We start from the raw sequence: 15,005 nt of genomic DNA on the forward strand, positions 1-15,005 counted from the left end.
TGTTAATTTGCTGTCGCTGTAAGCGTGAGCAGAGACTTTCTTCCTTCAAGTTGTTCAGATTTGCTGTTTATTTTCAGCGTTTGCAGCTTTAAAAATGGATGTTGCTCTCTGATCAAAGTCAAAACTGGAGTTACACAATCCTCTTTACCACATAGAATGTGTTTTCCAGCTCTTCTAAATAAATACATCCAGCAGGTAGCACTGGACCAGCATTTTCAACTTTTTACAATATTGTAGGACACGTGTGTCACACTCAAGGCCCCGTGGGCAAAATCTGGCCCTCCTTTGCTTTTTATGTGGCCCTCTAGTCTCCAGATCACATCAGTCAGTCCCTCCAGTTTTTCACAAATCTACAAAATTCATACAAAATCACCATATTCCCACTTTTTTTTTTTTCAGATTTTATTACACATTTTTCTTAGAATTAGCCAAAATTAATGGGTTTGAGTGACTGACCTGTAGCCAGGTCAGTCTATGTTAATGAAAAGTAAAAAGTTAGTAGGAGGAGGGGGAGAATGTTTAGTTGTTGGCAGCAACTAAACATTCCCTCCTCCAGACCAAATGTAGCTTATATGGAGAGAAAACCTGAAAGAAAATGTAAGATAACCCAACTAATAGTTGTTGTGTTGGTAAGTTTGCTCCAAAGCTTGGAATATTGTTCAAAAGCCAAATTTAACCTAAACATATCTTTGTCTTTCCCATTGATTATTCTCCTGTGTTTTTTTGTTTTTTTTTCGTTGTTGGTTTTCATTATGCTGATTATTCAGTGATGTTCTCTAACAGAATCTGAAGCCTTCTAAGATCAGCCATATTTACATATGTGGACACATTATTAATTTGATTACTTCAAAAGACAATTGAATGTATGTAGGATAACAGAATAAAAGGGACTGAAGTTCGGCCTGGATGCAGGCTCAGCCCAAGTGTGGATGATGGGCACAGAGGGGAGCGGGGCAAGAGATCATTCTGGAGAATGGGGATACACTACACACTGAAACCCTTCAGTGTTTGAAGAACAAAAGAGTGGAAGTGTGAGTATCTAAGCAGAAAGAAACACTAGTCGAAGGACGAGTAAATGAACCAACACAAGAAATAATTAAATTGACAAAAGCTAAGCAAAAACAAAAATAAACTAAGAAATTATCAAAAAAGGAAAGGAAAGTGAATTAAATTAAAAAGTCCAAACAACAACAGATTAAGACGGTGCCATCACATTTAAACACCTACTCTGTTCGATAACCAGAGAAGTCCTGGACTTATACTTTTTACCGTGGGACTGATGTGAGTTGAGGACCAGCGTCTCTTTGACCTTCTGTCTCTGTGTTCTCCTTCCAGCCTCTGGACTACGAGAGCAAGAAAGCCTACACACTGAAGGTGGAGGCGACCAACGTCCGCTCGGAGCCCGGCAGCGGCGGGCCCTTCAAGGACACGGCCACGGTCAAGATAGTAGTGGAGGACGCCGATGAGCCTCCGGTCTTCTCCAAGCCCATGTACCTACTGGAAGTGAAGGAGAACGCCCCCGTCACCACGGTGATCGGGAAGGTAGCCGCCAGGGATCCGGACTCCTCCGGGAGCCTCGTCAGGTAAGGCCGCCGCCAACCCCGAGCTAACGACTGAGCCCTTAGCCTTCACCGCCGGACCGTCTGTCAGTGTCTCGCCACGGTAACCTGTGAAAGAAAAAGCTCTTTAATATCACTTTTAGTAAAAACTGGAGGAAGGTCTTTCTCGGCCTATAATGACTTGTTTTAATAAAGGGGTCGACACCGAGGCATCCAATTAAATTTCTTCGCGTCCCTGACCTTTGGAAAACGTGGAAGTGTCTCAGGCGGTGAGGAAGCGACCTCTGTGATTGCGGTCATTTTCAGAGATGACCGAGGGAAGACAAAAAAAGAAAAAAGAAAAAAAAAGAAAAAGAAGTAGTCGGCAACGAGTTAAAGAAAACCCAACTTTCTCTTCCAGTGTGCTGGAACAGAGTACCTTCTCCTCTTGTGTGACTTATTCTTGGAAATACCACAAGGGCACCTTGAGGACAGGTTATACAGGCAATTTCTCTCCCTCCACTTTGGCATTTCATTAATTCTCCAGTGACTTGCTGACCGCATTCCCGGTACAACACTCAACAGGTTGTGTGTAATTGCCTGGCGAGCAGAGAGCAGGCTGGGTTTCAGAGATTGGTTGATGCTATAGAGCAGGACTGGTCCATTCTACTTTTACTTCTTTTTTTTTCTTTTTTTTCCCCTCCTCTTCCACATTTCTGGCAGCATTCTCATGTATAGAGATGAAATTGCCACAAGGAGGAATCCAGCCCTGAGGTTGCAGGATGCCTTCTCCTCTCTGTGATACAACATCTTTAGTCTTTTTTCAAAGTTCTCAATCTTATTCATATATGTTTGTGTTATAGATGTATCTGAAAAATGTATTCTTTAAAAGAATTTACTTTATATCAAATTCAGTGCTTCACAAAGTTCAATAAACATGCTCTGTTCTTTGTTTTTTTTGTTTTTTTCCCCGTTCCTATTGAAGGAGGAAGTGATTAAATAATGAATGAGTATGACTGCAGATGGCATCACCCTGCTGCTGAGAAGTTTTTGTGCATTTGCAGCTATAAATCTGCCCGTATATAAACAGCTTAAACTGGGTCATGTGCTGCCATCCTTATAGACAAGGTTGTCTGAATAGAATTAAGGCCTTAAAATACTTAAACTTTTTATTTTTAGTCCTGACTCTGCCGAAATTTTCCAAACTTATTTTACGAAATTCTTAAAGTGGCATGAAAAAGTATTTTATCTGTGAACAATGTCTATTAATCTGAAAAGGGTTACAAATGCATTTTTTTGTCCGATAACCGATTACTGACCTGACCTGAAAATGATCCAAAACCCGATAACTAAAATCCAAGCTCTAGCTTTGGGCTGTGGGATCTTTACACCTTCAAAAACCTCAAACTTTCTTAAATGTAAATTTTTTATTTGTGTATAATCTTTCTCACTTGGAGTGGTGGACTCGATGGGCAGCCTGCAGGTGCCTTTCATCCTTGGAATTGCGTTAAAACACACGCAAGCAGCTTTGACGTAACTTAAAAGGTCGCTCACGCCCACAAACGGTCAGTTTAATCCCATGTTCGCTTAGCAAGATCGGCCTGTTAAGATTCCACTTTCAATTCCAAGTCTTTCACTAACATATTCCCCATTTTGGCTCGCTACTCGTTTTGTGTACAGAAACCTACTTTGGCACGCTTAAACATAATTTAAAAGTGTGCGTTTTGTTTGCTACCTCCACCCTCAGGCGGATGATTTCGAGAGCATCCATCACAGATGTTGAGTGCTTTCTTTGGGGCTGTCGGCGGGGGGTGAGATGAAACAAAGTATTGTCGTGCGGAGGCCCTGAGATGATGCATCAGCCTAAACCTCAAAGACAGTTTGATTGTACTTCCAGTCACGCTTTGTATTAGCCTGTAAGTCTGAGCGCCGCGCTGATAAAATGATTACAGGGCCGGGAGATTTTAATCCTACAAAATATACTGGCTGAAAGAGAGCCGTACCCTCAGCGAAGCCTTTTTATAACATCACAGCATCACAGGTGTTTCTTAATAATGAACAGCCTGAGGGCGGGGGGGCATGGGGGAACCTCGCCAGATAACAAGCCAAAACTCAAACTTTGGCTCTGCCATTATTAGATATGATTCTGTAAGATGGATTAATACGCCTGTTCGGTTATGATGGGGTTTTTTGTCTTCACGGGCTTTTATGTATTCAGATCTAATATTTTTTCCATAAAACCTCAGAATTTTTTTTTACTAAATATGAGAAACAACAGTGAATATTTTAGCATGTGCTCTGACGCCATGCTCGCCTTTACAATTGAATTCCATTACATTCAGAGTAAATAACAGCACGCCTACATTTGTTCAGATTTCTTCTGTTCGTCAGATTTATGCAAATATGCTCAGTTTCCAAAAGTGACAAACAGGTTATCTTTCCTGGACAAAGATAAGATTGATCCACAAGATATATAGAAATATATTTAGAACCATTCAACTTTTTCACGTTGTCATGTCAGAGCCACCAGTTGTGGCGTATTTTACGTGACAGACAAACACGAAGTGAAGACAACAAAAATGCCTCAAAGAATGGAGAAAAAACTGCTTGCTGCTGGTACACTTGATTTTCCCCACTGTGGGACATTAAAGGACATTTCCATTCTATTCTAATATCCTTTATGGAGTTCTTGACCTTCTGAGTCACTTGTGCAAATATTTTTATTTTATAACATCTGCTTATCTTTAGTTTTTAGTGTTTGTTTCCATTTACCTGTCAGTTTCCTCTCTAAGTAGTAGGACTACTTTTAACTACAGAGGGACAATTAAAGGACCATTCTGTTCTAAAATAGATTGTTTCAAACCAAACATGAATCTGTTGATTACAAAACCTTTTCTTTTTAATGTGAACAAGAATATGATCAATGTAGACGTATTTAGCAGCTGTTCTGTACAATTTCTTTCTGGTAATTGTGTATGTTATTTTCTTTGTGATCAACTATAGCAGTAAAGTAGCTTAGACTGGTTTCTTTTGTTTCTACACTTTTTAATAACTGACTTGAGACGTCAGCTGATTAACATTTTCCTATCTGCGTCTCTAGAGCTGATATAGAGATTTACTTCTTCCCGGTTGATATAGGAGCTTTGCCCACGTTTTTCAGCTGCTCTCAAACATCAGTGCTGTAGCTTTAGCTTGTAGCTTTACAGCAGCTAGCATGTGGCTTCCTTCTGCATTCCCTTTCTTTCCTGTCCAAGTGCCTCATAGGCAAAGTTGTTCCAAATGCTTTGCTGTTTGACTTGTCAGCTAAAGAGATTTTTCTTTTCTGGATGTACTCACCATGTTAGAGTTTTAAACTTCCAGCGGCTGCTCATAGGGGAACACGGGGTGTGCGTGTCTGTCGGCGGGTTTATGTGAATGCCCACATTCCCATAATCCCAAAAGACTTGAAGTTGTTACTGCAACAAATGGAAGTTCTTGAAAGTTTTACTGAACTTTCTCAATTCAAAACCTCTTTTTGCTATTGAATAAATAGACATATGAGCTCAACAAAACAAAGATATTTTTGTTTTTAATCTGTTGTTTAGGTTAGTCAGCTATCAGACTGGAGTAAAGTGTTATTCTAACCATTCAGTTTTCCAGTGAATCAGAAACCCCTGATCATTCATGAAGCTTTCATAGAAATATGAACTGTGGACGTCTGTGCTGCTGCTACATGTTTAGCGTTGAGATGCTGTATTAGGATTAGGCTTTGCTTAATTTAACTCCTTTTTGGATAACTTGAACAATAGCTTACCATCAGATCATTTTTTAAAGTAAAAATGAACCCCACTGTGCCAAGATAAGCAGCTTTGTTGTCTTTTGCTTTTCGCAGATGTTACTTTTCCGTCAGATATACGGGTGGACCAGAAACACCTGAATGCAAAGGTTCCAGCTCGGGACCTTTGCATGTAAAGGCCCCGAGCTGGAACTTTTAGATACAAAGGGTAAAATTTTACCCATTGAAATTGTTGTAAGTAATTAATTGAAATTAATTTAAACTCCTGTCCCTATTCTTTGTATGTAAAAAATGTAAGGAACTATGCATCATTTTCATTCCTCTTCACAATTATAAACAACTTTAGGTTGGTCTATCAAATAAAATCCCAGTAAAATATACGGAAGCTTAAATTTGTAATATGGGGGGAAAAAAAATAAAAGTTGAAAAGTACAAGGGGTAGAGATACTTTTGCACTCAATTAAAAACTTTCAAAATAAATAAATAAATAAAAAAGGCAAACAATTAACTTTTTTTTCTGCTTAATCTATACCAGACTTTTAAGACAACGTATTTTTCTGTTTCCTGGACGGTGGCAGTAGTTTGTAAAGACTGACCTGTTCATGAAGAGCACCAGGAAAATATACCAGGATTACTGTTGATGCTGTCCAGCTATCATTGGCGAAAGCTCTCGACTCGACCCCCTCTGATTAGAATCGCTCGCTGTCTTAATCCCCCCCACTCCTCCTCCCGGACCAGGCCAAGCCAGACTGACTCTAAAACACTCGCGGGCGAGTGCTCTGGTGGACTGCCATGTCCTCATTCCACTCAGGAGACAAACAACCCCTCAGCTGTACTTAATGCATCCAACCAATAACCTTTCAGGTGCTCTCATGAAATACTCCCCCAGAGCTGTTTCTCCCCAGAGCCTGTGCTCTTTCGTTTTCTACCTGACTGATAACAGATAAAAAGCAATGTGACATCTGGCAGTCTCTAGGACTGTCTGAAAGAAACTTCTGGGTTTTAAAGAAGAAACTGTGAGTTTAATTTCTACAAAACTATTGACCATACTGGCATTTTTTCCCTCTGTTTTTTATTCATTTCTCCCCCCCGACCCTCATCCCTTCCCTGTTTCTGTGTGGATTTCTAGGAACATAATTGCTTGTTTCTAGGCTATGTTAGTGGACAGCTGACATGCAGCATATGGTATTACAAGCACTCAAGTACATGAGCCAGGTTTGAAAAAAAAAAAAAAAGATATTCAACGTTGGCTTTTTTTCTCTCTCACTGGTACATTCCTTTCTGATAATATTTTTTCATATTTTTTCTGATGTTCTATATAGATTAGTTTGGACCCTCCCTCTGGCTTGGGAGCCAACCTGAATAAAATACGGTGTATGAACATAAATGGTCAGCATTCAGGATACGGCTAAATTAGTCCTACATCTGTGATCCTCCCGGAGGAATTCCTGGCCTAATAACAAGCAGGAATGTCACGAGCATTTTGTTCTCTATGGACAAAAATAAAAACAAATAAAAAGATAGGCTTGATCTTTTCCCCCCCTCCTCCAAATTTTATGACCACTGGGATGCAAACAATAATATATATTCATAGTCCAAAGACACTATGTTCTCCTAGCTGCTTAAACTTGCAGCGCAAACATAGAGTAAGACACTTCTGTGTTACGTATCCAATGGCATATAGACTGATAAAGACGAATAACTACTTAGTTCACTATTTAATAACCGACTGCGACTGAGTCATCAGCTGATTAGCATTTTTCTGTTAATTTGTACCTCAGTAAATTCTAGCGTTGCGAGATTCAGAACTTTGCCGAACAGATCATCTCTTCGAGTCGTAGTGTTAGCTTGCAGCGTTACCACAGCTAGCATGTGGTGGTCCTGTCTGAGTCTCTAAAACTAATATCTAAACAGATAACGTTAGCTTATGTCAGCCTGGGAGGTTTATTACTTCACTGTTTTGGATGCATGTCTCTAAGTTGCTCTTAAACATCAGCATCGTAGTGTTAGGTTGGAACGTTCCCACAGCTCGCATGTGGCATCCTTAGACATTCCCTTTTTTCCTCTCATGCTGTCTCATAGACAGAGTTGCTGTCTATGAGACAGCTTGGACTTTACTGAACTTTTTTGTTTGACTTGTAAGCTAGAGGTTTTTTTTTTTTTTTCCCTTTTTCTGGATGTACTCGCCACCCATGTTAGCAGAGTTTTAAACTTCCAGTGGCTGTTCATTGGGAGGAGATAGGCCGAGTGTCTGTTAGGCGCTTAACAGATTCAGAGTGATGAAGACAGAATTGCTTTTATTTAGAATAACTGGCTACAAAAGACCACAGATGACAGCCCTTTTTAAAAATGCATTTGCATCAAATGCATTTGATGCATTGGCAAAGCGTCAGGTGTCATCACCTGTCTGAAATGTGTTTCTTCTATTTGTCCACACTTTGTATCAATATCGATACAAAATGTCCGATATAGGGAGTGTTCTGCCATGTCAGGACAGGGTTCGTTGCTTATTCAGTGATGTTACCACTGAATAAGCAACGTATTCAGTAATAACATGTTGCGACAGCTGATGAACATTCATAGCTAAGTGTCGTAATTAGAGCTCCAGTTGGGATTAAACCTCATATTCCCACCCTAATTTTGTGATCGTTTCACGGAGTATGCACTGCAAAACTGGATTATGATTGATTCATTTGTAGCCTGACAGACACATGTCAAAGGAGCATAAGGGTCTGGTAAATATTCCTTAAATGTCACAGTTTTTTTTTTCTTAACATTTGTACCTAAGGACAAAACAATTTAAAATCTTCAAATATTCATTTAAGTCAGATTTTTTTATCAAAAGGAAGCTCTGATGGAAAACTAAGTGAGATGCTGACAGGCGGCATAGTTAATGAGGCTTAAAGACTGCAACCTGCAGAAGCTCCAACAGGGAGAGACGTCCTGGCCATGCTGTTTAACTGACAAGTAGTCTGGGAGGAAAGCTGTGCATTGAAATGTAAATAAAAAAAAAAAAATAATAAAAAAAACATCTCCACGGTTACAAAAAAGAGCAGCTTTTACAACAAGCTTTCTGATTTCCTTAAGATGGGAGGAAGCTGAATAGATCTACACTGAGTCATTCGAGGGGCAAAACATTTGGGCTCAGTTGCCCAGCCGTTACGTTTAGCATGTCGGCCGATCGGCTTTTAAACGGCTCCGTCCAGAGAGAGAAACGAGGCAACGACACAGACCAGCAGAGTCTGTAAACCCTGAAATTATTATTTTTTAAAAAATCTTTTTATTATTTTTTTTTTGCTTTTAATTCTTTGCACATCACGTTGTCAGCGTGAGTGGCAGGTGGCAGAACATTTCAGGGTCTGTCTCCTTGCCTCCACGTGAGGCTGTCAGAGCCTGACTGGGATCCACTCAGTCTGCAGGAGAGCGGCTGCTCCCAGGTGGTTTGCTGCTGTCTGCCTGTCTTGAAAGTGCTCTGCGTCTGCAGGGCGTAAGGGTGGAGGGGTTGGGAAGTGTTGGGGCACAGACAGAGGGGATGCGGGTTGGGGGGTAAGGCGGAGGATCCTCATGGACCTCTACCAGCCCTGCCGTCTGGAGGATTTTACACCATTTCATCTCAAAAATGGAAATGTCACGCCTCGGTACATCTCCCCAACAATTGGAATCTGGGCCAGTGGTTTATTTATTTCATTCCCTGCCATTCTTGAATAAGCAGCACCCTCCTTCACATAAACAGTTGTTGAGTTTGTCTGGTGTTCTTTCTCTATTTTTTTTGTGCTTTTCGCCTCTGTCCTCTTTCACCCCCCTTTTTTTTATTTCTTCAAGTAAAATACAGCCGAGCTCCTGCCAACAGGTCTGTGCTGATAGGGATGAGCAGCTCCAGTGAGAGATGGTATGAAACCCAGGTTGAGGAAGAAAAAAAATGAAAACAGGGGGCAGCAGGGTGCAAGTGTTAGAAAGGGTGTGTGTGTGTGTGAGAGTGGGACTGCAATGGGAAGAGCTCGAGACCCATCTGGATTGAACAGGAGAAAAAAAAGGTGACGACTGTGAAGGGAGACATGAGAGTGAGACGGCGCGAGATGAACGGAGACAGCGTGTCCCCCTGGGGGGAGGGGAGGAAACGGGGGGGGCTTGGAAACAGTTGTGCGGTGCACGGTGTAATTAGCTGACGTGAATCACTGCAGCTACATGCGTGTGTGTGCATTTTTGTTCTTTGGTTGTTGTTTTTTTTCCAGTGGCGAGTAGGCTGTGTGTGACAGCCGCACACAATGGTGAGCGCGACGTGTGGAAACCAAAGATGACCCATAATGACAGATTCTTTTTGAGCCAGTTTTTGTGTGGGCTTGTCCCGGGAATTGGCGGCCGTACGCGCTCCAACATGAAAGAGCAATTTCACACTTTCAAGTAGCTCCGGAAGAATCCTCCTTTTCTTTTTTTTTGCACTCCAATTACATACCCTCTTCTTCAGTGTTTTTCTGCAGAGTTTATAAATTCCACCCGCCCTTGTGTTAAAGTTGTAAACTAAATAAATCAGTGGGTCACAGATCTGAATTGTTGGAAAATGTCCACCTGAGAATAAAAATGTTCCCATCAACAGAGGAAAAAAACATTTTTTCCCATTATGCAGTTGCTATGGTCCAACAGTTGGAGTAAAATGATATGAGCTGGTTATTTTGTTGGGCTGGCTGCTTGGTTACTCGGGCTGTGTTGAGTTGTAACAGAAATGCTAGTTTTAGCTTGCTAACTGCAGTTTTAAAACAGCATAAACATAAGAGTAACAGCTCTACATAGATGAAAATATGTTCAGTCATATTTCTACAGTGGTGGGACCGCTAACTAAAACATTAGCTGTGCTAACCTTACAGCACCAATCATAAACATTACTCCTTCTAACACTAAAGAGCTATACTAAAGTGGCATATAGCAGAAGCTATTGCTAAAGAGCTAAATTCAGAGTTGTTGATACCCACCATAGGGCTTTAGTCAGAAAGTATCCCAGGACATCATTGGATTTTAAACTGTTGACTGTTCTGCAGGATGCAGTCTGGGTACAAAATAAATGTAATATCCTGCACTGCATCACAGTGGAGAATGTGAGAAGAAAAACAGAAAGGCTCTTAAAACAATTGATATGGAAAAATTTTTTGCATGTATTTGTTTAATAACACCTCTGGTTGTTAGTATTTTTCTGTCTACTTCATTTGTTTGTTTGTTGTAACTGTAGCTTACTCAATAAAGTTTCTTTAACTTAAACGTCCAAGTGCTTGTAGAATTGCTAACTGCTAAGCAAAACGTTAGCACAGATGTCAAACTTTATTCAACCAAAAGTTTTCAAAAGAGCCAAGTAAATTAGCGGATTAGAATTTATCTGGAAGCAAGAATTTGGTAGAAGCTAAGTGCATGAAGTGTTTTTTGACGTTAGCAAAACAACGAAAACTGAGAAATTAGCTGCCCACCACTGTCAACTGTATGTTCAGTACCTCAGTGCAGCTTTTAGATCTAGCCTGAAGCTAAACCAGTGTAACAAAATCAAATACACATAAATACAACAACTAACTATATATTTTAAATATCACAGACACTTTAATTTCTCTGAAGTTTGTTCACTGACTAATGCTGCTGATTGGCATTAGGTCCAAATTTCCATCCAAATCCATGGTTGACTTTGGTCATTTCTAATTCTGATAAATTCTTTAAAATTTATCCGTGAGAGTGATTTTAGGGGAAGGTGTATGTGCTAAATATATTCAAAGTTACCAAAACCGCTAAAGCGGGAACCACAAACTTAGCTTAATTAGTGGAAGTATGCCCACCACTGGAGTAGTAGTTGTCTTATTGCCAGGCAGTCAGCAGAAATAGGTTGCTCTACTTTATAATATGCTAAAAAAAAAAAAAAAAGAGTATTCTGTATTTTTGGCTTTAGTTGTGTATCAACGCCACAAAAAAAAAAAAAAAAAAAAAAAATCTGACATACTAGACTCTTACAGGCTGTGTGTCATTCCAGCTGCAGCTTTCATAGCTGTTGCTTTTTGCTGTTTTTACATACATGATATGGTATATTTTGATGGAAAACCTTTGTTTACTACCTTAAAACCTGGATTTCTTTTTTTTTTTTTTTTTTTTTTTTCCAGTTAAGCTTCTCAAACTGTGAAAATCCCATAACGGCCCCTGGCTAAAATCAACACATTGCTGCTAAAATCCAAACAAGAACACTCTTAACACACAGGCCATTGGTTAATCTCAATTCTATCCATTATCACTCCCCCCCTCTCCCCCCATCCCCTCTCACACCCACCCTGTTGTGTTGTGTGTGACACTTTGCTGTCCTAACTCATTAATTCAAAGCCTTTGGGAGCCATTGAGTGTTGGGAGATGCCAAACAGGGTTAACAGCAGCACATCTCTTACCCTGACACACGCTCACATGTGCTAATGGTTGCTTTGTTTTGTGTGTGAGTGTGTGTGATTGGAAATGGAGCGCTTCAGAGACGTCATTAGGCTGCCGTGCTGCTCATGTGAAAGCCATAATTATTCCTTAGATGATAATTATTGATTTGTCGGAGTTTTAAATACCCATTGATCTACAGGTTTCTCTTGATGAGCGGGGTTCCCCGTCGGCCGCGGCAACCGGAGGACCTGAGAAGACGCTCGAGCGGAGCTGCTCGCTCCAGCGGTCCGACTCGAATTTCTGATGTTTGCTTTTCTTTGCAGGTACTTCATCGATCGGCACACGGATCTGGAGAGGCAGTTCAACATCAACGTGGACGACGGGAACATCACGCTGGCCAAGCCGCTGGACCGGGAGACGGATATGTGGCACAACATCACAGTAACCGCTACAGAAGTCAGTAAGTAGGGGCGGGCGGGGCGAGTCCTGGTGCCACACAAAGCTGTTACTTAGCTGCTGAAGGAGGGCTGTGTACTTCCAAACGCTTTGAAATAATATCTGACGAAAATGTTCTGCAAATTTATCCCACTTAAAGTGATATTTAAAGTTTTCTTTTTTAAGGGAAGTTATGTGAAATTATTTTTGGAAATAGTTTTATGTGTAGGAAAAGGATGAGGAGTCGATCCACCAGATCAGCTGCATCAGAGTAGAGAGAAAGAACAATACAGAGAATACAAGAGAACACTGTAACAGTCTGCTGCTACGCCTGCAGAAAGAGAGAAAAAAATGTAAACTCATTTGAGGTTATCGGTTAGATTAGAGGTTGAGCAAACCTGACCATGTTCACTGTCCACATTATTGAATTTTCCCTTTGAAACCCATTTAAAAAGACGTGGAGAAAAACTAAAAGTTTACAATTAAAAAACAAAAAAGAAAACCTTGCCCTGTGGATGGGACCGAAGTCCAAATCAGCCAAGGTTTTATTTAGATTAGCTCATGAGGCAGATTGATGCTGTGTTCACCTGCTTAGCTTGTTAGCTTTCCTCCACTTTGAGGATGCATTTACATTGGCAAAAAGGTTTTTTACTGCGTTAAAAAAACTATTACTGATAACTTCACAGAACTGCACTACAAATGCAGAGCTGTATGTCTAATCTACTTTTATTTTCAAATAATTATATCCTAATATCTAACATTAGCTTAGACTTTATAAAAAAATATATCCTTTTGTATCAAATGCTAACTTGATGTACCTCTATGGAAAAAGTTGTCTTACTGAAAAATGAGCATCTTATTTTCAGTTACAGTTATCTTACATAATAAACCACAACTGATGACAGTTTTTCACTGATTGAAAGGTCCAACAGCAAAAGGTTGACAATAAAGTCAGTGGGAGATGAAGTACTGCATCAAGTCTAAAGTAAAGGGTAGTGAAAAATCAATGGGCAAATAAATGAATACAAAAAGACCTTATTATTTAAGGCGTTGAAACAAGAATTAGTTTTTAAGTTTAGGGTTCATTTTGAATTAGTTACTCTTCGAAGGTGAACAAATATAAAACATGCTTTAAGTGTTTATTTGTAGTTGTAGATGTTAAAGTAGGAATATATTCTACTCTATGTTCCTAATTATTTTGTAAAAACAAGCTAAAAGTGTTTCTCATCCCGTTGTCCGATCTGTAAGTCAGCAATTAGACACACATCGGCATGCAAGATTTAAAAAACAGACAGAGCATGTTCTCTCCTCTTTCTTTTCTTTTTTTTTCGGAACTCTTCTCAGCTAAAGGAACCGCTGACCTACTACTGGAAATCCTCCGTTAAACAGTTTAACCGCTCCGGGAGCACGGCACAAACAATTAGCCCGTGACTCCGCAGAGGCATTAAACGCGTTAATTTGCTGAGTTTTGATTGAATTAAACGGCCCAGCGCTCAATTTGTGGAAGTGCAATAACATTAAGACATATCAAATAGACTGTTTTAAAGACATGCTCCAGAGTGGATTGCTCCAAACGCCAGGCATCCATTACAGATTAAAGAACATCTGCGAAGCACAAAAAAAGTCACTGACGATGTAGAAAATCTTGCCGGCAGAGCTACAAACAGCTTCAACCGTACGCAAGGCTTTATTTGCATACAGATTGTTTCAGGGGGGCTGTATGATGTGATAAAGCTTAATGTACCCCTTTAAGCTATTGGGATAGAAATTGACTCAGCTTGTAACTTTTCTGTCTGCTTCTGCCGTATCTCTCCCTTGCTTCTCGTTCTGGTCCCGTCCCGTTCTTCCTTTAATCAAAGGAAACACTTGTTAATTGTTGGAATAAATCAAAGCCCCAAACACTGTCACAATGTTTCTGGCCGTGGAGTTAAAGACGAATTCCCCGCAATCGACGCGGCGCCCCCTCTTTGAGCGAGCCGAATGTGTTTCACCCGATAAGCCCCCGTCCTCTTGTCACGTTGTAAACTCCCCCCCCCTTCCCTCTGTACACTGCAGGCATGTCTTCATGCCCCTTGGCAAAGTAACTGTGGCTTGAGATAGTGGCATCTCTAAAAGCACCTAATAGGAATTTGCCAAAATGAATACGGCGGTTTTGCTATTCTTCACGCTCGGAGAGTAGAAGGCGGTGTCTCCTCTGGCGTGAAAGGGAATAGATGTGTTTCCCCGGCTCTGTCCCGGTGCCATTTGCCACCCAAACTGAGGCTCGTTCTGCCGCCTCGCACCAGTTGACGTCTGACTAATCAGATTCTATTCCCTGTCTGCTTGAGGGAGGGTTGAGAGGGGGTGGGTGGGGATTGGGTCCCCTCCTCTCTCTCCACTTTAATCCATCTATCACTGTCTATCCGACTGTCAGTTTCCACTCACCTCCCTGTTTACCTCTTTTTCAATTTGCCTTCCAGATAGGCGGAGGGCCTCGACTTTCAAGGGCCCCTGCTCTCCACTTTGGTTTCATTCGTTTGTTGAAAGACAGGAAATGCAGATAAAATCGACTAATCCCAGGTTTCCTCCAACTGCAATTGAATTAATGCAGTATGTGTGGCAACATGTTCATGGCTGTCTCCTTTTTCGCCAAAAGTGATGTTTAGCAAAAAGAAAAAAGAAAAGATGTTTGTGGTAATTAGCAGCTCTACAGAAGCTAATATCTACAGTCTTTCTTATTTCCACTGTTGGGGATACAGCCAATCAGCATCAAGGAAAATGAATGGTCCTCCTGGATTGGCTGAGTACCAAATGCCAACCAATAGTGTGTGATGGAGTACTGCACCTAGAAATTTCAGCTTCATTGGTTGTATTTTATTTTAAGTACTTTGCAG

General features: G+C 40.7%; 1 protein-coding gene across 1 annotated transcript in view; it reads left to right on the top strand.

The window, feature by feature from the left end:
- The window catches only part of LOC106919100 (cadherin-8), a 135,331-nt gene extending 123,166 nt beyond the window's left edge, over window positions 1–12,165 (top strand). Inside the window, exons 6-7 of the mRNA XM_014989274.2 lie at window positions 1,336–1,583; window positions 12,021–12,165. Of these exons, the coding sequence (XP_014844760.2) occupies window positions 1,336–1,583; window positions 12,021–12,165 (393 nt within the window). The remainder of the gene's footprint in view (window positions 1–1,335; window positions 1,584–12,020) is intronic.
- The last annotated feature ends 2,840 nt before the right edge of the window (window positions 12,166–15,005 follow it).

The sequence above is a fragment of the Poecilia mexicana genome, unplaced genomic scaffold (genome assembly GCF_051168715.1).
Source record: "Poecilia mexicana isolate PSO_F unplaced genomic scaffold, ASM5116871v1 scaffold_3, whole genome shotgun sequence".
Taxonomy (NCBI): Eukaryota; Metazoa; Chordata; class Actinopteri; order Cyprinodontiformes; family Poeciliidae; genus Poecilia; species Poecilia mexicana.